This window comes from Odocoileus virginianus, chromosome 3 (genome assembly GCF_023699985.2).
Source record: "Odocoileus virginianus isolate 20LAN1187 ecotype Illinois chromosome 3, Ovbor_1.2, whole genome shotgun sequence".
Lineage (NCBI taxonomy): Eukaryota > Metazoa > Chordata > Mammalia > Artiodactyla > Cervidae > Odocoileus > Odocoileus virginianus.
This window is the reverse complement of record NC_069676.1, coordinates 27,675,905-27,695,742: the sequence shown is the minus strand read 5'-3', so window position 1 is coordinate 27,695,742 and position 19,838 is coordinate 27,675,905. Positions and strand designations below refer to the sequence as shown.

Genomic DNA, 19,838 nt, shown 5'->3' with positions numbered 1-19,838 from the left:
CTAATCCAATTTAAACAAGAAGTTGCACAAACAATCCTCTGAACAAAAGCAGATAGAGGATTCCAATTTTATATTCAAACACAATGTGTTTTTAATAAAAAGTTTTAGGAAAAAAACTGAAGTAATTTTCACACATATAAATTGTGCCTATTTGATGAAGTAATTAATTTTAATCTTCCAAAAAGAGTTAGTGGCAGAGCGCAATTCACTATGGCAATCTCAAGGTCTATTACATTTTTAAAGTGCTGCATCTCTCAAACGTGGCCTGTAGAACATCAGCAATTCCTAGTGACCCTAAAATCAGTTTACAGTGCTGTTTCTAATGCAGAAAGTCTGCGGGATAAGGAATAGCAGTGGTCTGCAAGGAAGCTTACTGCACTCAAAGAATTTGAGACTATTTTCTTTCATGAAGCAGACGTCTGGAGTTGAATCAGTAATTTAACAAAGTTTTTTCTCCTTAATTCACTTATAGAAACTTAAAAGACGCATCTGAACTTTTGTGATGTCTTCTGTTATTAGGTACAAATAGCTAAAACTACTATGCTAATGGTTTTTAGGCAAGAGGGTAGGAAAAACCATAGGAAAAAAGGGTAAACAGAAAACAAAGAATTAAAGGAAAAACCAAGAAGATAGCAAAAGTATATGAGAATGCTTATGTTAGAAGGAGGGGGTGCTTGGGTGGAAGCATTTTAAATTGAACCTTTAAGAGCCAGTTTCAGTTCATGAACTGGGGGGTTTATATTCAAAACATTATTTTTTACATTTTAAAAACTACCTCAAACAATGTGAAAACAATGTCCTCCATCAATATACACATATGAACATAACTTAAAAATCAATTTACTTACTCACTGTTCTTGCATGGGGTATTTCTTAGTAAGAAATGTGACAATTATAATGAAATTATGCTCTGATAATTCCTAAGTTCTCCAGAAGAAACACCCTAATCAACAGCTAACAGGTTGCCATCTTTTCATTACTGATTTTGGTAATGCCCTATAAGTATTTACCACTGCATTAGTCTCTTATCCTTCATAAGTTGCATAAACTTCTTCAGAGATAGGCATTGTCTTCCACTTCTTTCCTACCTGCTCTTTATTGTTAAACTTAAAGTGACTTCATATCTAATGCTGCTATTTTTTGTTTTTACCAATTTCTAACTATTGTTTTTAAAATGAAGAGCTCCAGCAGTTTTCTGTAGCACCCTTAGGATTTTCTGTGTCAGATCATGTCAACCGCACACGGTGACAGTTTCACTTCTTCTCCAATTTGGATCCCTTTTTCTAACACTGATATTAGAAACATTGGGTTTGAACCATATTTCTCCTTTAGCTCTGAATGACGAAACCAAACGAGAACGCCACAGTCCTCTTGTTTGTCTAATACTTATTTTGTTAGTTTTGCTAACTTCATTTGCATTTCTTACAACCCTGCCATATTCCTGTTAAGTGTCAGCCCTCCCAGCTGCACCTTCCTGTGGAAGAGAACTGCTCTCTCTTCCAGAACAGAGCACCCTCCACTGTTCAAGGCACACAGCAGGCTCCTGATAAGTACGTGCTAAAGAATGAACACATAAAACAACTCTAAATGATTCTCCAGACTTAACACACTCACCTCTTTGCACCTGCTGACTGACACTACTGCACAATTAGCCCTTATGTAGGTTTCTCTCCTGTCAGTTTCTACAAAACATCTACCTTAAACTATCATCCAAAGTACTATTCTTACTCAAACTATCCCGAACCCCATTTCCCTACAGCTATTACATACAGCAACATCTTATTTTCTAGACTTAAAACTTTTCAAATTTTTGTTGCTGCCATTATCTTTCAGCTAGTCAGTCACAAGTCTTTCTAATATTTGTTCTGTTCCTCAATACACGAAGCTACCATCTCACGAGGTCCTCGCCCGCTGAAACCAAGAACACTACCCCGCAGCATTATGGCTCATGTCCTTTTCACGAGTTACCCTTTACTGAGCACAGACAAAGTACCAGACGCTAATACTGCTTTACAGGCCACTCAGCAATTCTCAGACAACCTCGAGGAAAGATTTTTCATTGTACAAATAAAGGGACTAATAGGAGAAATTAAATTCCCCAAGTCGAGAGTTATTAACAGCCAAGATTCAATTTGGCTCTCTTGACACCAAGACCATGTTCTAAACTGCTATGTCTGCTGCCTCTGACAGAAGTTGTTATTCTGTTATTTTTAATAGCCACTCTCATCACATTATCCCCTTGCTCCCAGTTCCATGGGGACTCTTCCCTATGGAACTAAAGGGAACTTCAATGTCTTGGCATCATGACTTCATATTAGCTTCTTCTCTTTCAAAGTCACTTTAATTTCTCATTTCCAGAGCTGGTCTATCTAACAGTCAATGATGGCATTTTCCTTGCTTATCATAAGCCAAGTCATTACTTCTTCTGCTTCAGTACTCAGGCAGAGATCCCTAATGTCTTCCACGGCTCACTCTGAAATACTTTATGTGGGTTCTATGGAATTAAGCTGTAACACTGGAAAGGGGAAAGAGCGTGAGTGTATGCTCAGTTACATGATTCTATCCTCACTCTTACCACTTAGTATCTGTGTGATCATGTGCAACTTAACTTCTCTGTTTCTTTCATCCATAAAATGGAAATAGTCCCTGCTCTATAGGGGGAGGGTCTTGTTGTTTACAGTTGTGTCCAACTCTTTTGTGACCCCATGGACTGCAGCCTGCCAGGCTCCTCTTATTTGTGGGATTTCCCACTGGAGTGGGTTGCCATTTCCTTCTCCCGGTGATCTTTCTGACATAGGGATTGAACCCGCATCTCCTGCATTGGCAGGCAGGATTCTTTACCACTGGGCCACCAGGGAAGGCCATATAGGATCTTGTTTAGTGGCAAATGAAAAGATATGAAGGGCTTAGCACAGTACCTGAGACTTATCAGCTTTCCTTCCTCCTCCTTAAATATAAGCATTCTAAGTTCTATCTACATCTTCAGTTATCATCTCGGCAAAGGATTCCTTCATCTATCCTTAAGCTCAAACATCCTCCACATATCAGTCCGTATTTCTGATTACTGAAATTCTTTCTGTAAAAATTAAAATGTTCAAATCTGCATGTCCTATCTTCTTCCCATGCCTCAATCAGCTTCTTGTCTTAATAACCATAATTCCACTATTGGAAAACTCTCTTTCTGGACACTGAGGCTTGAACACTTGACATCATCTTTGACTTTCCACTCTGCATCTGATTAGGTATAGTGTCCTATATAGCATCTACCAAAATCACATCTTTTAAAATAACCTTTGTCACGTTCTCACTGCTACCACTTAAGTTCTAAGCCCTACTTCCTGAAATGACCTTTAAAATGGGACCTCCTCTGTTGTCCATGAAGTCTATGCTTTCTGACTTTATGCCTCTTTACTATAATCACTCTATTCATTGTATTTACAACACTTCTCCCGCCGCCCAACAACTTCTCTAAACCACAAGCAATTCTCCAGAGCTCCATCTCAAACACCCCATCTTCTATGACGCCTTTTCTAAGTTCTACTAAATAAAGCACTTCCTCTCTTGAGTACTCTGTACAGTTCTTTTCAGGGCTCTTACTATTAGGCAGTAAATGTCAGTTTGCTGCCCTACTACTAAATGGCAAGCTCCCTGAGACAAAGACCTATGTTTGACTTGTATCTATAAATCTAGGGCAGTGCCTTGAACACAGGCCCTGATACTATATATGATTATCCTTAGTCTTGTGAGCATTTATAAAACATATTCACTGTGTGTAATATTATTTTATGCTTACAATCTCAATTCATCTACAAGCTATGTTAAGGCAAACTGTGCTATTCTCAGGCAGTCTAGTAAATACTCTTCTATGACACTGGTATGCATTTAGAACAATACCATAAAGATGTTTAATAACATTTGGTGGTCTGGGAGACACATTTGAAAAAAAACAAATCTAAGAGACCCTATGTACCAAATTTCATTCAGAATTTAAATGGACACATTTAACAAAAGCAAAACTTAGAATAAACTAACCACTAATTTCAAAATGAAAATCTTGTTCATATTTTATTTGATCTTAATAATTTGAAGAAATTATACCCAAAATTAAAATTTCTCATAAAGCTAATAGCAATTGTCACCCAGTATCAGGAAGGGGGAAAAAAAAGTAACAAAGAATTCAGGAAAGTACTATCACTTTAAATTCTTAAAAAATTATGCAGAACTACCCCGTGATTCCTTTTCTTGATGAAGAAATTACTATGTCTTCCTAGGAGGTAACATTTAAAAGTATGTTCTTAAAGTTCTCCCTCCAAAAGGCACTCCCAATAGAAGGAAATTAATACTAGGGAGAAAAGGATGGTAGTTTTATAAGTAGAAGAAATTATTCCCAGTTTTCTGTGAGCCAGAGGATAGTTGCAATTAAGGAGAAAAAAAAAAAAAGACCTATAAGTTTCAGTTTTTAATTAAGGAAAGGAAGATCTTATATATAATGCATTTAAAAAAAAAGACCCTAATCTCAAATATAGAACTGGAGACTCAAATATGGACATCTGAACATAACAGATATTGCCACATATGCAAACTTGTAAAGAATCAAGGGAAAATGGCATATAAAGAATAATCCATCATCAGCTATAAACTACATACCTGTTTAAGTCTGGCAAGTTCTTTCAAAGCTCGTCCCCACTGCTGCTTGTAATGCAGTTTAGACTTGGTTGCGGATTCCAACTTTCTTTCAAGTTCAACCTAACAGTGATTAAAATCATATCAAGTGAAACACTATACCACTGTGTACAATCACTGAAAGATAATATATACAAGGAGTCTGGCTTAAGAAAAGAGTTTATATAGTGTAACATACGACATCATCTAAAACTGTTATATAATTTACTATAAATATTATGGCACGTGAACATTTTCTTGTTTAAAATATAGTCGTATTTTTACTGCCTAACAGCCTATACTAAAAGGAACTGAATCAGTCTTAACCTCCAGACAGTTACTATAAATGTATTTAAAACATATAACAAAGATCATAGAGTAAAAAAACACATTTTTGGGGGTTGTTTTTTTACAAAAAGCAGTTGTTAACATTCCAATTTAGCTGACACTCTCGACCCTGAAACCAGATTACTCCTTTTGGAGACCTATCATTATGTGGAATTTTGTCTTACAGTGAAGAGAGCTTGTAGAGATACTTTTATAACTCATTTTGGCAAAAATCACAGAATTCTGAGAACAGTGAACTGTTTTATCAGAAAGCGGTTTAGTAAGACTACAAAGTCAAAAATATTTTAAGAATGTTAAACCCAAGTAAGAAAAATAATGCTCCTAAAAACACTCATCTAACTTTTATTTTCTATTTTTCCTCAAACACATGAAGAGAAACACGAAAGAGATTCAATTTTTAAAATACAGTTATTTATACTTGCAGCAGGCAATCTGTTGTGCATGAACTGAAGCCAACTTGGCTAGCTCTTGGAATGTACTCTCTCAAAGTTTCAAACCAAGTACCAAACAAATTCATGCAGCCAACAGACAGTTTTACTATTGAAGTGATAAGGTGATAATATGGCTGAATTACAGTAACATACTGTTCATCTTAACTGCTGTAGTTTTTGAATATCGATTCTAGTTTTTCCCATACACACAACTCCTAATGTTTTGCAGAAAAATAAAATCGAAGACACTATCCAAATATTCAAACTTCAGAAAACTCAGGAGGAAATAAAATGAAAGGAAAAGTAGATTGCCAAAACCCCTTCACAAAAGACCAGAACGTTCTCTGCAGTAATATATGACTTCATGGAGTCAAGGTTTTAGCTGCTTTATAAATCCCTAGAGCTTGGATTTAAATGTGTTGACATTTCACAACTAGACTCATACGTCTTAAGCTGAATAATATTCTGAGATTATCAAATATGATCTCTTCCACTTATGCCCCCAAAGATTTATTCCTATTACTTAACTGGACCTATAACAACTGTCCAGTATAATTATATAACAATTGGTAATTTAACAACTGGACATATGTCAGAGGAAAAGCAAAAATCTGTTTATAACTGTGAGATACAAGAATAGTATTCAATTATAAAAGTGACCATGTCCCTCCATCTTGGAGAAAGTATAGTGTCCTGGACAAGCCCCAGGATGAGGGTTAGGACAATTAGAAAGATCATTTATACCCACTAAACTGACTCCATCAGAAAGGGGGTTACATACATTTTTCCATGATTATCAAAATAATTCACATTTGCATTGTTATTCACACTAATTTAAAACACATATATAATAAAAACATATAATTTCTTTATTCTTAACAAACAACAAAAAAGTGATAGCTAACAAATCTGAGATGTAAACATCATTTTCCTAATTCATCCCAAACTATCAAATCAGTGATTCCTAACTTTTTTTAATGATACAAATGCCTCTGTGATTCTAATGTAATAAACACACCCAATTCCCAGAAAAATGTACACAACCAAAGTTCTGACACAATTTCAGGACATTCAAAGACCTCGAGTTAAGGGCCCTTTTTGTGGGTAGTAGATATGAGACTTGAAACCTTTTTTGCACTTAAATTATAAGCCAAGTTACAGACTGAAAATAAAATTCGGCTCAGCACCTAGCATCAATTCAGGGCCTAGTGAAGACCAAGCAGACTTCCACTGATTTTAATGTCCCTGTTTCCATCCTTGACACATCCACAACTCCTAATTCTCTACTGTTGGCATGGCACTGTCTCTGCCTCTAATCTTCTATTCTCCAGGTCCAATCTGTCATAAGAGACTACAGATTTCTCCCTTGAAATATTTTCCAGTTTTATTCTTTTGTATTCTTACTACCATTTCCTAAGTTCAGGCTCATCTCATCTTCTCTTGTCTCCTCAGCCTTAAATGTATTCTATCTACAAATCCTGCAAGCCACGATTACATCAATTCACTCTCTACTAAAGCATCTACAATAGCTACTAAACACTTGCCTCCTGGCAAGTATTGAACCTAAACTCCTCTGCCTAGGTGTTAAAGCACCAAAACACAATTTCCATCCTTGTTCAGCTTTCTTGGTGCTCAATATGAAATACCAACCACCAGTTTTGTCCCCCTCCATCTCCTAGTCCAAGTTAATTCCTGAACCTGTCCATTTTTTTGCTTCATTGCTTGCTTAAAACTTAAGGTTCAGCTCAAATTCTACCTCTACATGGAGATGCCTTAAAACTACTATATTCTGAACATCAAATGATTTCTTCTTTCTGAGTTGCAAAGAGTTTCTATCACATTCCCTGGTATTTAATTATATACAATCATTTAAGCCTCTCTGGGTTATCTCCCCAATTAGGTTACAAACTCTTTAAAAGTGAGGTCCCTTTCAAAAGGATAACAACTTTCCCTCTTATTCTTTTCTCTCATTTTCCTCTCTTTCTTAAGTCAGGGGTGGGCACACAATAGGAACTTACCAAATGCTCTTAAATACACCAATTTTAGCTTCTGTAGAACTTCTGTCTTCTTCTTTATGCCCTACTAAATTATAACACTTTCCCTATCTTATTTTTTAAAAGTCCAAATTATTTTTAAGCCACATAAAGTCATTTCCTAGCTTAAAGCAAATCAAACCACTTTTTACTTCTTATAAAGGGAATCAACAAGTGAATTTAGTAAAATCTTAATGTTAACTTATCTGTAGACCATTTCAGTGAAGAATGGCAATATTTGTGTTACACTGGAGAGATGAGTAAACAGAAAAGAAAAAGCTCTCAATCAGATATAACTAGAAGTTGCAGACTAAATCAGGGACTTTTCACTTAAGCCTTCCTTTTTGTGCTTTTATGACTTTACTACTTAAGAAATAAGATTCTGCCCTCTTCTGGCTCCAGAAGCTCTTACAAAGAATTTTCAAAAGAGCTGAGAAGTCTTGTTTTACAAGGTATTTAAAAACAGTAGATGAATTCATTAGGTCTGATATAAAGGCACTTCAATTACACTTTTTTTTTCCCTCAACAAGTTCATGGTACTATTTATACTTGTACTATGTTTGGTGATTTCTATTCTATTGGTAGAAATGCAGTTGGAAGAAGGAATTTTAAAAATCACTTACCATTTATTTCTGTGGTGGATATTATCTAATTTAATTCAGAAAAGATGAATAAGATAAATATTTCTGTTCCAATTTTGAGATATTTGGTCCTGAATTTACCCAAGTTAAAAATGGAAATATTTCTGACACCTACTTGTGAGAATTTATGAGATATTGTCTGAATGCTTCAAAGATCTCTGGTAGGCCACAGAATTCATAATACAAAAACAGAAGTACTTTAAATACTTGGGTTAATCAAAAAGGGTGGGAAATGTCCAGACTGATTCAAATTCAAGGTCACTGGTAAAGAAATGAGGAGAAGACTGAGAGTGTCTAGATATGTAAGAAGCAGAACTTTGCAATTAAATAGATATGAGGTAAGAAGAGGAACCAAAGATAGCATGGCATTTGACAAGCTCCAGAAACATTTAATGAACTCAGAAATGCTAGAAGAAATCAGTTAATACCCTTTTTCAACTCAGTTTTTTAAACCACATTCTTATTCTTCTCTCCAAATTTTCTATATACACCCTTTTTGCCTCTTAAATAGTTATATCAAGGACTACATTTTATTTCTATGGTCCAACCATCCTCTCCTTTTTTAAAGCTTCAGTTTCTCCTGGCTGTTATAGCTTTCCTGACGGGTTTGTGAATTCCTTTAGTCCGAGAGTTTACTCAGTTCTGCTGTTTTCAATCAATGACTCCAGTATAGGCTATAATTGATATTAAAAAAAAAGCGATGAAATTCAAGTGACAGTGTCCTATGCATCAAATTCTTTGATGAGATGTATTATTTGATATCAGAATACTACAGTTAAATGTTATTACACTAAATATGCAAGTATCATTTACTGATCTTATAAAATGATCATTAGGGCTAGTTAGGATGCCATAAACCAACACAGGTACCTTTTCCAAAGTGAGAAGATTTATTTCAGACTGTAGTCGAATTTCTGGTTTGCTGCTTTGCTGATCTTTGAACTGATGGAACTCTTTTTCTAAAGTCTTATACTTATTTTCAGCATCATTAAGCTGTATTAAAAAAAGATTATAGCCATTTTAAAACAGAGGTATGCAAAGTGTAGTATTACAGAATTCAACAGTGTCATTTTATCTTTAAGGCATGTTCATATTTAGAAAATTTAGAAAATACATAAACTATAATGAGGAAAGTTAACTGCTCTAGTAATCTTAAAAATTCAGTAAGTCAACTGATTAACAATATACAAAAACTTTTTAAGAGTATGAAATTTCTTATAAAACCAGTATCTTGAGAACATTGTTGTTAAATTTTAGGTGACAGAAAAGTAATATTATAAAAATACTGGAAATAATTTTTTTAAATGTGTCATGAATGATTGAACATTATAGGTATACCTGATTATTGATGAAAGTAAGTTTAATTTTAATGCAGTTTTGTTCTTATAATTTGATACTCTATGAATTTCATAATTCCAATATGATTATAACTTAAAGACTTGGCTCAGTCCCTTCACATTTATAGGTAACAAAACTGAGGGTCAGAGAACTGGATTACTGAGGCAGTGCCATAGAGCCAGTAAGTGGCAGACATACGAACAGAACTCAGATATTTTCATCTCCTAGAATGATCCTCTAATGAAAGCAGGCAATACTTCCTTAAATTAAAAAAAAAAAGACTGTCTTGACTAAACACTGTAATTTCCTTTAAAACAGTTTCAAAACTATCGAGAAAAAAAGATAATAAAAGTGTTGTTTCAAAATCTGGGATTTTTTTTTTTAATCAAATGGAAGTAAGCACAGGGATTCCCTGGTGGCCCAGACGGTAAAGAATCCGTCTGCAATGCAGGAGACCCGGGTTTGATCCCTGGGTCAGGAAGATCCCCTGGAGAAGGACATGGCAACCCACTCCAGTATGCTTGTCTGGGAAATCCAACGGACAGAGGAGCCTGGTGGGCTCCAGTCCCTGGGGTCACAGAGTCGGACACGACTGAGTGATTAACACTTTCCCTTCACTTTCAAGTACTGTTAAAGAAGCTTTCCAAAAACATACCAATATGACTAGCCATCATTAGATAAACCAATTACTTTTTTCTCTAAGACTTAACTAAATGTGAAATACTGAGAAAATTGGTAGCAAAAATGGAACTTTATGCTAGTAATTATCAATAATTCTAATCAGGATTTATCTAGCATCTTAAGGTAATGAGTATTCCATACATGGAAGTTTTCCATATAACTAGTTTACCTCTTTGAACACGCAAACTTTTAAAATTGAATAGAAACTTCTCTAAAGAATCTGTCATTTTTCTGTTTAAAACAAAAGCTAATAAACTTAGTATTTGGCATTTTTTGACAGGCACATTATCAGTCTACTATTAGGCATACTGGGCTCTTTATCCTTTGCTAAGTGGATCACAATTTACATTGGCTTTTTTCACTTCTAATAACTGCTTTTACATATTTGAATGTATATACTTCATCACTGTGCACTGATAGTCTATCTGTCCCTTCTACCTGTCTTATTAGAATTGTGTGTACAGTACATGTAACCTGGTTCAGAGTAAGGGCCTGCAAAGTTTTCTAATACAGAAGAGGGGAAATGTTTACAGTCATGGATTTAGTAACGGGGCATCCCCAAAACTTCTGCTTTCTACCACTTTTTCCCACAGGTTTTAGCTTATATTTTAGGAGTGCTCTGGGGAATTCTTCCAAAATACTAATTCTTCCCACAAAGATGTAAGCTAATTATACCTCAGGTAGGGTAGGGACAGGGTAGCAATGCCCATGTTTTTTTTTTTTTTTCCCAAGAGCTCCCCTAGGGATTCTAACATATCTTAGAAGCATTTTTTCTAGATGGCTCAATCTTCCTGATAAATCATAGAAGAGAAGCAATCCTGGAGAATCCCAGCACAATTGCCCACTTTTACAACTTTATCTTTCATAAATCTACATGAGACTGTCCTAATAACAATCGAATTTATCTTTATAACCACCTAAATAATATGGTCTTACCTGACCCTGAACTGCTAGGGAAACTATTCTTCATGCCAGAATTTACTAAAGACTTCAGAGGCATTCATCATATATATCTAATCTACACTGAAATTTTTCAAGATAGATAAGCTTCATTTTTAACAGCTTGAGCCTTTTTTTTTTTTTCCCAGCAAATATTTTTTAAGCCCATATTATGTGCTGAAGACTGGCCGGGCTCCAGGCATACAGATAGAAACCAAACTAGTTTTATTGACCTAACAATCTGACACTGATCAAATTATCACACTAATGAAAATAAAAGCAAACTGCTATAACATATCATAAAGAAACAGAATAAGAGAAGAATACTCCAAAAAAACATATAACAAGAACTTGACCTAGACTTGGACAGCAGGGGTCAGGGAAGATTTCTCTGGGAAAGTGATGCCTCAGCTGGAAACAGAGATTAGTATAGCTCACTGGGCCAAGAAAAAGCAGCGTACACAAAGATTCTAAAGGGTGAAGCATGCATGGTATGCCCAAGGACCTGAAGAGGACCATACAGCAACAGCGAGAGATGAGGTGAGGTAGGTAGGCTGGGTGCAAACTATGCAAAGGTTGGTAGGGCAAGGTAGTAATTCTGATCTTTATTCTATGAGCATTAAGACAACCCTAAATGGTTTTAGAAGAGAGTGTTATGATTCCCGAACTTCAAAAATATCACTTAGGCTGCAACAGAAGAACAGGTTACAGGGGTTGCTCACTGAAGTAAAGAACACTTACAGCAAGGTCAAGTATGGGTAGGAGGCTCATGCTGAGTTTTAAATGCCCAAGACACCCAAGTAGAGATGTCTAAAAGGCAATGAGATAAGTGGGTCCAGGGTGCAAAGGTAAGGTCTGGGATACAAATGTGCAAGTCCCAGAGATACAGGCTGTCTCTGAAACTACAGACATGAATAAGATTGCTTAGCACAGTGTAAGTCTGGAGCTGGAAGGTAGTTCAACATTTAATGGCTAGATAAAGGAAAGAGAGCCTGAGCCATGGCCAGAAAGTAGAGAAAAACAAGGAGAGTGGCACTGAGAGAAGAGAATATACAAAAGCAAAAACAACAGTGTTGATGCTGGTGATAAGTGTGATTTAGATGAGAAATGAAAAATGCCCACGGAACTTAACGGCTGAGCCACTGGTAGTTTCTCTGACAACTGCCTGGGGCGATGGGGATAGAAACTTGAGGAGAAGTGGTTGAGAGGTGAAAAATGGGAAGGAGCACAGACAGTTCTCTCATGAAATTTGGTTCTTAACTGAACTTGGTCCAGTCATATATGAAAAGTATGTTTGTTAAGAGGAGATTTATCTGAAAGAAAAATTCTAATTTGAGATTTAACTCAAATATAGCACAGATCATGCAAATAATTATAAGAGATTATTCCAATATAGTCCTTAGCTTTGACTCAGGAAAAGAAGTTTCAACTTATATTTGAATCTCAGTGCAATAAATATGATTAATAGTCCAAATTACTGAGAACTTTTCTAACTCTTTAGTGAACCATTTCTATTATTTCTAGAATGCAAGTAAACTCTCAGTTTAAGGAGGTAACACATATTTTAACCCTACCTGCTGCTGAAGTCGGTGTTTATCCTCTTGTAGTTGCTTCATCTTCAACCTCTCCAGTTCTACTTGGTGGACACAATCTTCCTTGGCCCTCCGGAGAGAATCCTGAAGTTCTTGCAGGTTCCGTTCACGTTCTGATTTCAGTTCTCTTCTTTCTCTTTGAAGCTTAAAACGGGTACATCTTTAAGAGGGTGATTCACTACTAGTTGCATTATATTGCTCAATATTATCCTTATATATATGGTCAAGTGTTCAGAATACTTTACAAACTGATTTTCATATTTTCAGGTATTAGAGAGTTAATGTTTAGGTATATTAAAATTAAAATTTTTAATCATTTACTACTAAAATATAAAGTACATCCCCAAATCCATATATGATGCATAAATTCAACTGAAAAAGCCTTAACTATTTAAGACTAAATAACTAAATGACTGATCTAAATTACCCATTTTATTATATAAGCAAATATGCTCAAGTTTCTTTTCTTCTTTAGAAACTCATTTTTTTACCTAATCACATAGAAGATAACAGAGCCTTACTATTAGAAACAAATACATATTATATTATATTTAGGTTTAACTATGTAAATCAATTTAGAAATCCCAGAAAATGTGTAAAGATAAGGTTAGAGTTTTTTTTTTTCCATTTATTTTTATTAGTTGGAGGCTAATTACTTTACAATATTGTAGTGGTTTTTGCCATACATTGACATGAATCAGCCATGGATTTACAGAAGGTTTGAGTTATATATACCGAGAAAATTTTAAGAAACATTTGGGCAAGGAATGGGCATATAAATTTCATGTGGAAGAAATTCTAATAATTTGAAGTGACTTTTATAGTAATGCTAAAAAGTATATCAAGTAAAATTCAATAAAACCTAACAAAAATGCTAACTAGGCACAGTATTAGGTTGGTTAAAAAGTTTATTCAAGTTTTTTGCAAGATGTTACAGGAAAACCCAAACAAACTTTTTGGCCAACCAATACTAACATGTTTATCCTTTCTTTGGGATATAATCTTTAATGGGCAAGAAAAAGGGATATTCCCTTCTTACTGAAATCAAAAGCATAATTCTAGGCCCCTGATGCTTTTCTGTAGGTAGTGCAACTATCCATTCCTTTCACATCATTGCAAAGGTAACCAAAAGTCTCCACTATTGCAGAAGTCAGTCAAAGCTGACTGAATAATAATTAACCATTTTAAACAACAGTTTTCTACCTTTTCTTCACCTTCTAACATATAAAAATATGCTTTACCCAGCTGAATAGCAGTTTCCCCCATAATGCCTAAAAGACAATTTCCATGAAATATATTTTATACAAAGACAAAACAAATGAATAGTATGAATTCATGAGTATCTATTTAATAAATGGATTCTGTGAAATAAACACATACGACAGATGAATACAGTACCTCTGATTCTGCAATGGCAAGCTGCTGCTCTCGCTTCTCCAAGTCAATTAGAGTTTTTTGAAGTTTTCCTTCGAGAATAGTATATTCAGCCACCTAAAATATAATAAAAATTACTTTTATCTTTTCCCCAAATTCAAAACACAGATTTAAAAGTGCATATATTATTATTTTACTGAAACAAAGGATCTGAGAATAGGAAGATCATGAATTATATTCACCAATTCAAAGCAGAAATTCATTCTACTACACTCTAAGGAAAGAAGCTGACCTAGCCTCTGCTTGGGTATCTGCAGTAATTTTCAGTCTCCGGAGGAAGCCCTTCACCCATGGGGTGCTAAGGTAGACGGCCAATAAAATTTTGTTTAGTAAAAAAAAAAAACTATCTCCTTAAAAATCTACCTTGTTCAACAGCCCAGTTTTCTTTTGAAGCCTTCTTATTCATTTATTTATTTAGCTCTCTCCCTGGAACTAATATTGTTGATAGACCAGCTAATCAGTTTCAAGTCAGTCCTCCTATTGTTCAGACCTGGTCCTTTATTGCAGTTCAAATAACTGAGTTCTTAGTCATTTCTAAAGTTAGAGTTCCTGATGGGCCCATACTTGATATGCCAAATTCTACCCCAATGCCTAAAATCCTGCTCTGCTCTGTCTTTAAAGATGTGAGTCCATGATGGATGCTTGGTTTCCACAGGACCCTCTCTCATGGTTCAGTTCAGACTGATCATATTTACCAGGACTTTCTGAACCAACTTTCTGTCCTCCTTACCAGGTCCCAGGCCCCAACCTAGCTTTCTCTTTACTACTGCCAATAAAGCTCTGGTTTGATGCTTCTTAGAAGCCCACCCTTTAATCATGTTTCTCTCCCTTGGGAAGAAGAAAAAAAGTACCTTCACATATTTGACTCTAGCAACAGCCATCATATATCCTCCTAGTCTTTTTTTCTTCTCAATGACAAACACAAGCTTCAACTATTGTCCACATGTTATTATTTCCACATCCTCTAGTATGCTGGACTTAATCTGGAGTCTCTATTCTAAACTAAGTCCTTTCACAAATATGGCACCCAGATGTATCTCACTCTTTCAGAAACTAAAGAACGTGCACTGCCAGAGACCAGGTCAACACATGTCTATGATGTTCATCTAAAACTGCATTTGCTATCTGAGGATCCTAATCACACCATTTGTTATGTCAAAGAAAATCCCCAAGGTCTGTATTTATAAACCTGGAATAACTATATCCACTGTCCAAGTTAATGTTTTACTCCTATGACAGAATTTGACATCTGTCCTTGTTAAACTGTATTTTATTTAGCCCAACATACTAATCAACCAAGATCATTTATTTATTCTGTTAATTCTACCACTGACTTTTGGTTTACTTTAATCTTAATTAATTTAATCTTAATCTTAATTAATAAATCTTAATTTGCCTAAATCTTAGGCAAATGACTAATACAAATGTGTCAAATTCTGTGTGCCACTTTGCCAAAGCAAAAATAGAGACACAGACCTAGAGAACAAATATATGGATACCAAGGGGGAAGGGGGATAGGAGGAGGTGGGAGATTGGGATTGGGATTGACACATATATACTATTGATACTAAATATAAAATAGATAACTAAGCAGAACATACCGTCTGGCACAGAGAACTCTATAATGCCCTGTGGTGACCGGGATGAGGAAGAAGTCCAAAAGGGCGGGGACGTATGTAATTGCTGATTCACTGTGCTGGAGAGTAGAAACTAACACAACACTGTACTCCAATAAAAACTAATTTAAAACTACATTAAAAAAATTCTGAGTGCCACATGTAAAAATGCCTCATAGGAAGGCAGGTGAGAGTATTCAAACCACATGTGCTTCCTCTGACAACCCAAATATCTGTGTTCCCAGAATTCTGCCGCAGGATGTCTTCTCTCAAACTATGTGACTTCCTGGGGTGACCTTATCTACATACCATCAGATATACAAAGAAACCCCAAGTTTGTATCGCAAAGTCAAACCTCGCTCCACAGTTATAGACCTGTAAACCCAAATACCTGATGAACATGCCAACATTCCCCATAAATCTCCAACTCAAAACTATGTAAAACCCGAAATCATTATCCTTTTAAACAAATGTTAACTGTAAACCTTGCAGACAACAGGCAAAACAAAGTCATGTGGAACCTATATACTCGGAGGGAAAACAAACTATAATCAAAGAAGTGAATCTTTAATGTAATAGTAGGGAAATGCTATGAAGGAAACAAACCAGAATGAGGGGATGGTTAGTGCCTGGCGGCAGGTGAAGAGGACACTATTTCGGATATAGTGATCAGAGAAGGCCTCCTTCAGATTACTCCGAGCAGAAACCAGAAAGTATCTCTAAAAAGCAGCCTGTAGATCCTGAGGTGAGAAGTGGCTCAGCACGAAATACAGAGAAGTCAACGTGGTTAGAACAGACTCTGTGAACTGAAGGCTGGCAGAAGATGAGGTCACAGAGGAAGTCAGGGGATGGGTCACATAAGGCCTTGTAGATCTGGTAAGAACTCTTGAGTTTTATTCTAAATGTGATCAGTTGGATGGGTTTTAAGCAGAGGAGTACATAATCTGACTTCCTCTATTCTTGGCTGATAAGAGTATTAAAAAACAACAGGGGCCAGGAAAAGAGGACAGGGTACCAAGTTAAGAAGTAAACACAGTAATCTAGAAAAGAGATGATTGCTTAAACTAGCAAAGTAGAATGAGAACTTTATAACAGTGTATGTCTATATCCTCACTTCCACACCTTGTGTTATCATCAACTATTTTGCTTCTACATATGTTACAAACATCAACAATGAAATACCCATCAATCACATTAGAAAAATGGCTCAAAGATTAAATTGTGTTAAAAACTAAATGTGCTATATCATCTGAAGATAAACTGTGATAAATAAAGACGCATGGGCTTTCCCGGTGGCTCAAAGAATACGCCTGCCAAGACAGGAGACGTGGGTTTGATCCCTGGGCTGGGAAGATCCCCTGGAGAAGGAAATGGCAACCCCCTCCAGTATTCTTGCCTGGGAAATCCCATGGACAGAGGAGCCTGGCAGGCTTCAGCCCATGGGGTCACAAAAGAATCAGACATGACGGAGCAACTAAACAACAACAAAGATATATACTATAAGCCCTAGAGCCATCACTAAAAAAATACAACAAAAGATGTTACTAATAAAGCAACTGTAAAAAATAAAATGGAATCATTAAAAAAAAAAATCCAACGAATTGCAAAAGAAAACAGGAGAAGAGCGAAAAAGGAACAAAAAATGTGTGCGACAAATTGAAAACTGAGAGCAAGACAGTAGAATTAAACCCAAGCATATCAATAACTACATTAAATGTAAATGGCTGAAAGTCAGAGAAGAGACCTGAAACAACTTTAAAGAAGTTTCCAGTCCACACACTGGGCAGTGTCTTGGTCTAGTGTAGCAAACTCCCCTGCCACAGTTTGTCTTCTCCCATTTATAGACTTTCATGAATCACAAATATAAGAGTATTTTTAGAGACTTAAATTTGGAATGTCTGAGACAGGTCTAATTTTCAAGGTTGTTTTACTCAGTAACTTGAGTATGAATAGATAAATATTAAATTTTGGCTTTCTGGAATAATATCAGATGGTCTTATGTTATCATTTTTAAAGATGTGATTTATTTCATGATTCAGTCTTTTAAAACAGCTTAAAAGTTTGGCGTACTTTTCATTAACTAATAGATGATAATGTAATATTTATATAAACTTAAATGTTTAATTTTCTTTTTAAACACAGAGATAGGCTGTTTCTCTAGGGTGTTCACTTTTTTTGGTTTTGAATATGATTGCTTTATTAATTTTTATTGATATATAGTTGCTTCACAATGTTTGCGCTGTACAGTGAATCAGCTATACATACACATATCTCCCCTCTCTTTTGGATTTCCTTCCCATTTAGGTCACCACAGGGCACTTATAGAGTTCTCTGTGTGGTACAGTAGGTTTTTTATATTCATTCACTTTTTGAACTGGTAACATATTTGCAGGGTTCAAAATCTAAGAAGTACAAAACACTTTATAGTGAAAACTCTTCTTTCTACCCTTGACCCATTCATTAACTTTATCCAGGCCAATATATAACCACTGTGCTTAGTTATTCATTCCAGAGATCTTTATGTCTATAGAAGATACTGTCATTAATACTCTATCTTTCCTCCTTCCATTTTTATATAGTCACCACCTTTTTGTTTACTAGTGACTCTCTCTCTCGGTCTCTTTTCTTCCATTCCTCAGCAAGAGCTTGCATATGAGCCAGTTCTTTCTGCTTTAGCTGCCAAAGGAAGGAAAAAGAAAGAAAAATTAAGTTTAAAAAAACATTTCAAACAAGTAAATATTTCAAATAACAGTTGTTTTCAGTTAAATAATACTGACCACTGATATTTCTTTCAGACATTCTATTTAAAACACAACTGAGGATGCCTGATGTGAGTTATACCAATCTGAGGGTATTTCAGGACAGTATAAAGCTAACAGTAAGTTGTTTTGTACCTCTCTTATTTAACAACTGATGATTCCAGCTTCCAGGAGGGCATGCTAAATGAGATCCTGCAATTAAAAGAAACCTTCAAGTCCTTAAATTCTGACTTGGAGAAAGTTTAGAAGACTCCTTCTGGATGGCTTCTGCAAAGTGGTCACATTTTGAGTATTTTTTGATAGTTCACCTTTTAAAATATTTATACTTATTTATTTGGCTCTGCCAGGTCTTAGTTGCAGCACGTGGGATCTTTGTAGTTGAGGCACGTGAACTCTTAAACTGTGGCATGTGGGAATCTAGCTCCCTGACCAGGGACTGAACCTGGGCCCTCTGCACTGGGAGCAGGAGGTCTTAGCTACCTGACCACCAAGGAAGTCCCCTGCATATTTTTTAATTCTTAGTTTTCTTTCTTTTAAAGAATAAGGCAATTCTTGAATTCAAAGGGACTAGATAAGGTACCTGTGGAAAAGAAAGAAAAGCCTAGAAAAGCCTATGTTGCAGGAGGAAAGATACACTAAACTGGACAAAAATACTTTTTAAGTAACATTTAAAAGGTAACCTGATTTTCAAAAATGTCTTCTTGCATCTCTTTCCACATTTCTAGCTCAAGCGCTGCTTTGTATTCTAAGGTTTCACGAGGCTCTGTCTGGATTTCTGAAGGACAGGGTGCTGGAGGAACAGAAGATGGCTTTTGTTGTACAGCAGATAAACCCTAGGATGTGAATTAAAAAAAAAAAAAGCATACTGAAACAAACACACACACATACATACATACATAAGGTCCATTTTAAAGAATAATTTCATAACATTCAGTGACACATACCTGAGATGAATCAGAGACAAAAATCTCACGCATCTTCACTAGTCCGTAATCCTCTAAAGTCACTGTGTAAGAAAGATCTACTATCCTGTTATTTGACCTACAAATGAAATCAGAAATATTTAAAACGTCATGGAAACACTTCTACGTTTCCTTTTACTTCCCCAAGGCTAGAGCATTGAGTAAGCAACAAGCCTTGCTCCTGACACTTGTTGCTCAAAGTGCAGCAGCTTCTATAGACTTCAAGACCTTCTATATATGTCATTTTATTTGGTCACAAACACAGTATTAAGTACATACCTACATTCACTACAAAATTACCTATAACTGTAGTAGGTTATTTGAAAAACTTCAAAAGTATAAAAGAGAAATTTTAAATCTCACTGCCCACAAATAGTGCTAAAATTTCATTTTCTTCTTTTT

At 35.6% G+C, this 19,838-nt stretch overlaps 1 protein-coding gene across 3 annotated transcripts in view; it reads right to left on the bottom strand.

Annotated features, from left to right (window-relative positions):
• The window catches only part of CEP120 (centrosomal protein 120), an 82,184-nt gene that overhangs the window by 8,942 nt on the left and 53,404 nt on the right, over positions 1-19,838 (bottom strand). For all 3 annotated transcript variants that reach the window (XM_070465101.1, XM_070465100.1, XM_070465102.1), the window contains exons 13-19: positions 19,419-19,515; positions 19,155-19,307; positions 18,302-18,391; positions 14,064-14,156; positions 12,648-12,809; positions 8,986-9,108; positions 4,648-4,746 (exon numbers count right to left, since the gene is read on the bottom strand). In XM_070465101.1, coding sequence (XP_070321202.1) covers positions 4,648-4,746; positions 8,986-9,108; positions 12,648-12,809; positions 14,064-14,156; positions 18,302-18,391; positions 19,155-19,307; positions 19,419-19,515 — 817 coding nt within the window. The remainder of the gene's footprint in view (positions 1-4,647; positions 4,747-8,985; positions 9,109-12,647; positions 12,810-14,063; positions 14,157-18,301; positions 18,392-19,154; positions 19,308-19,418; positions 19,516-19,838) is intronic.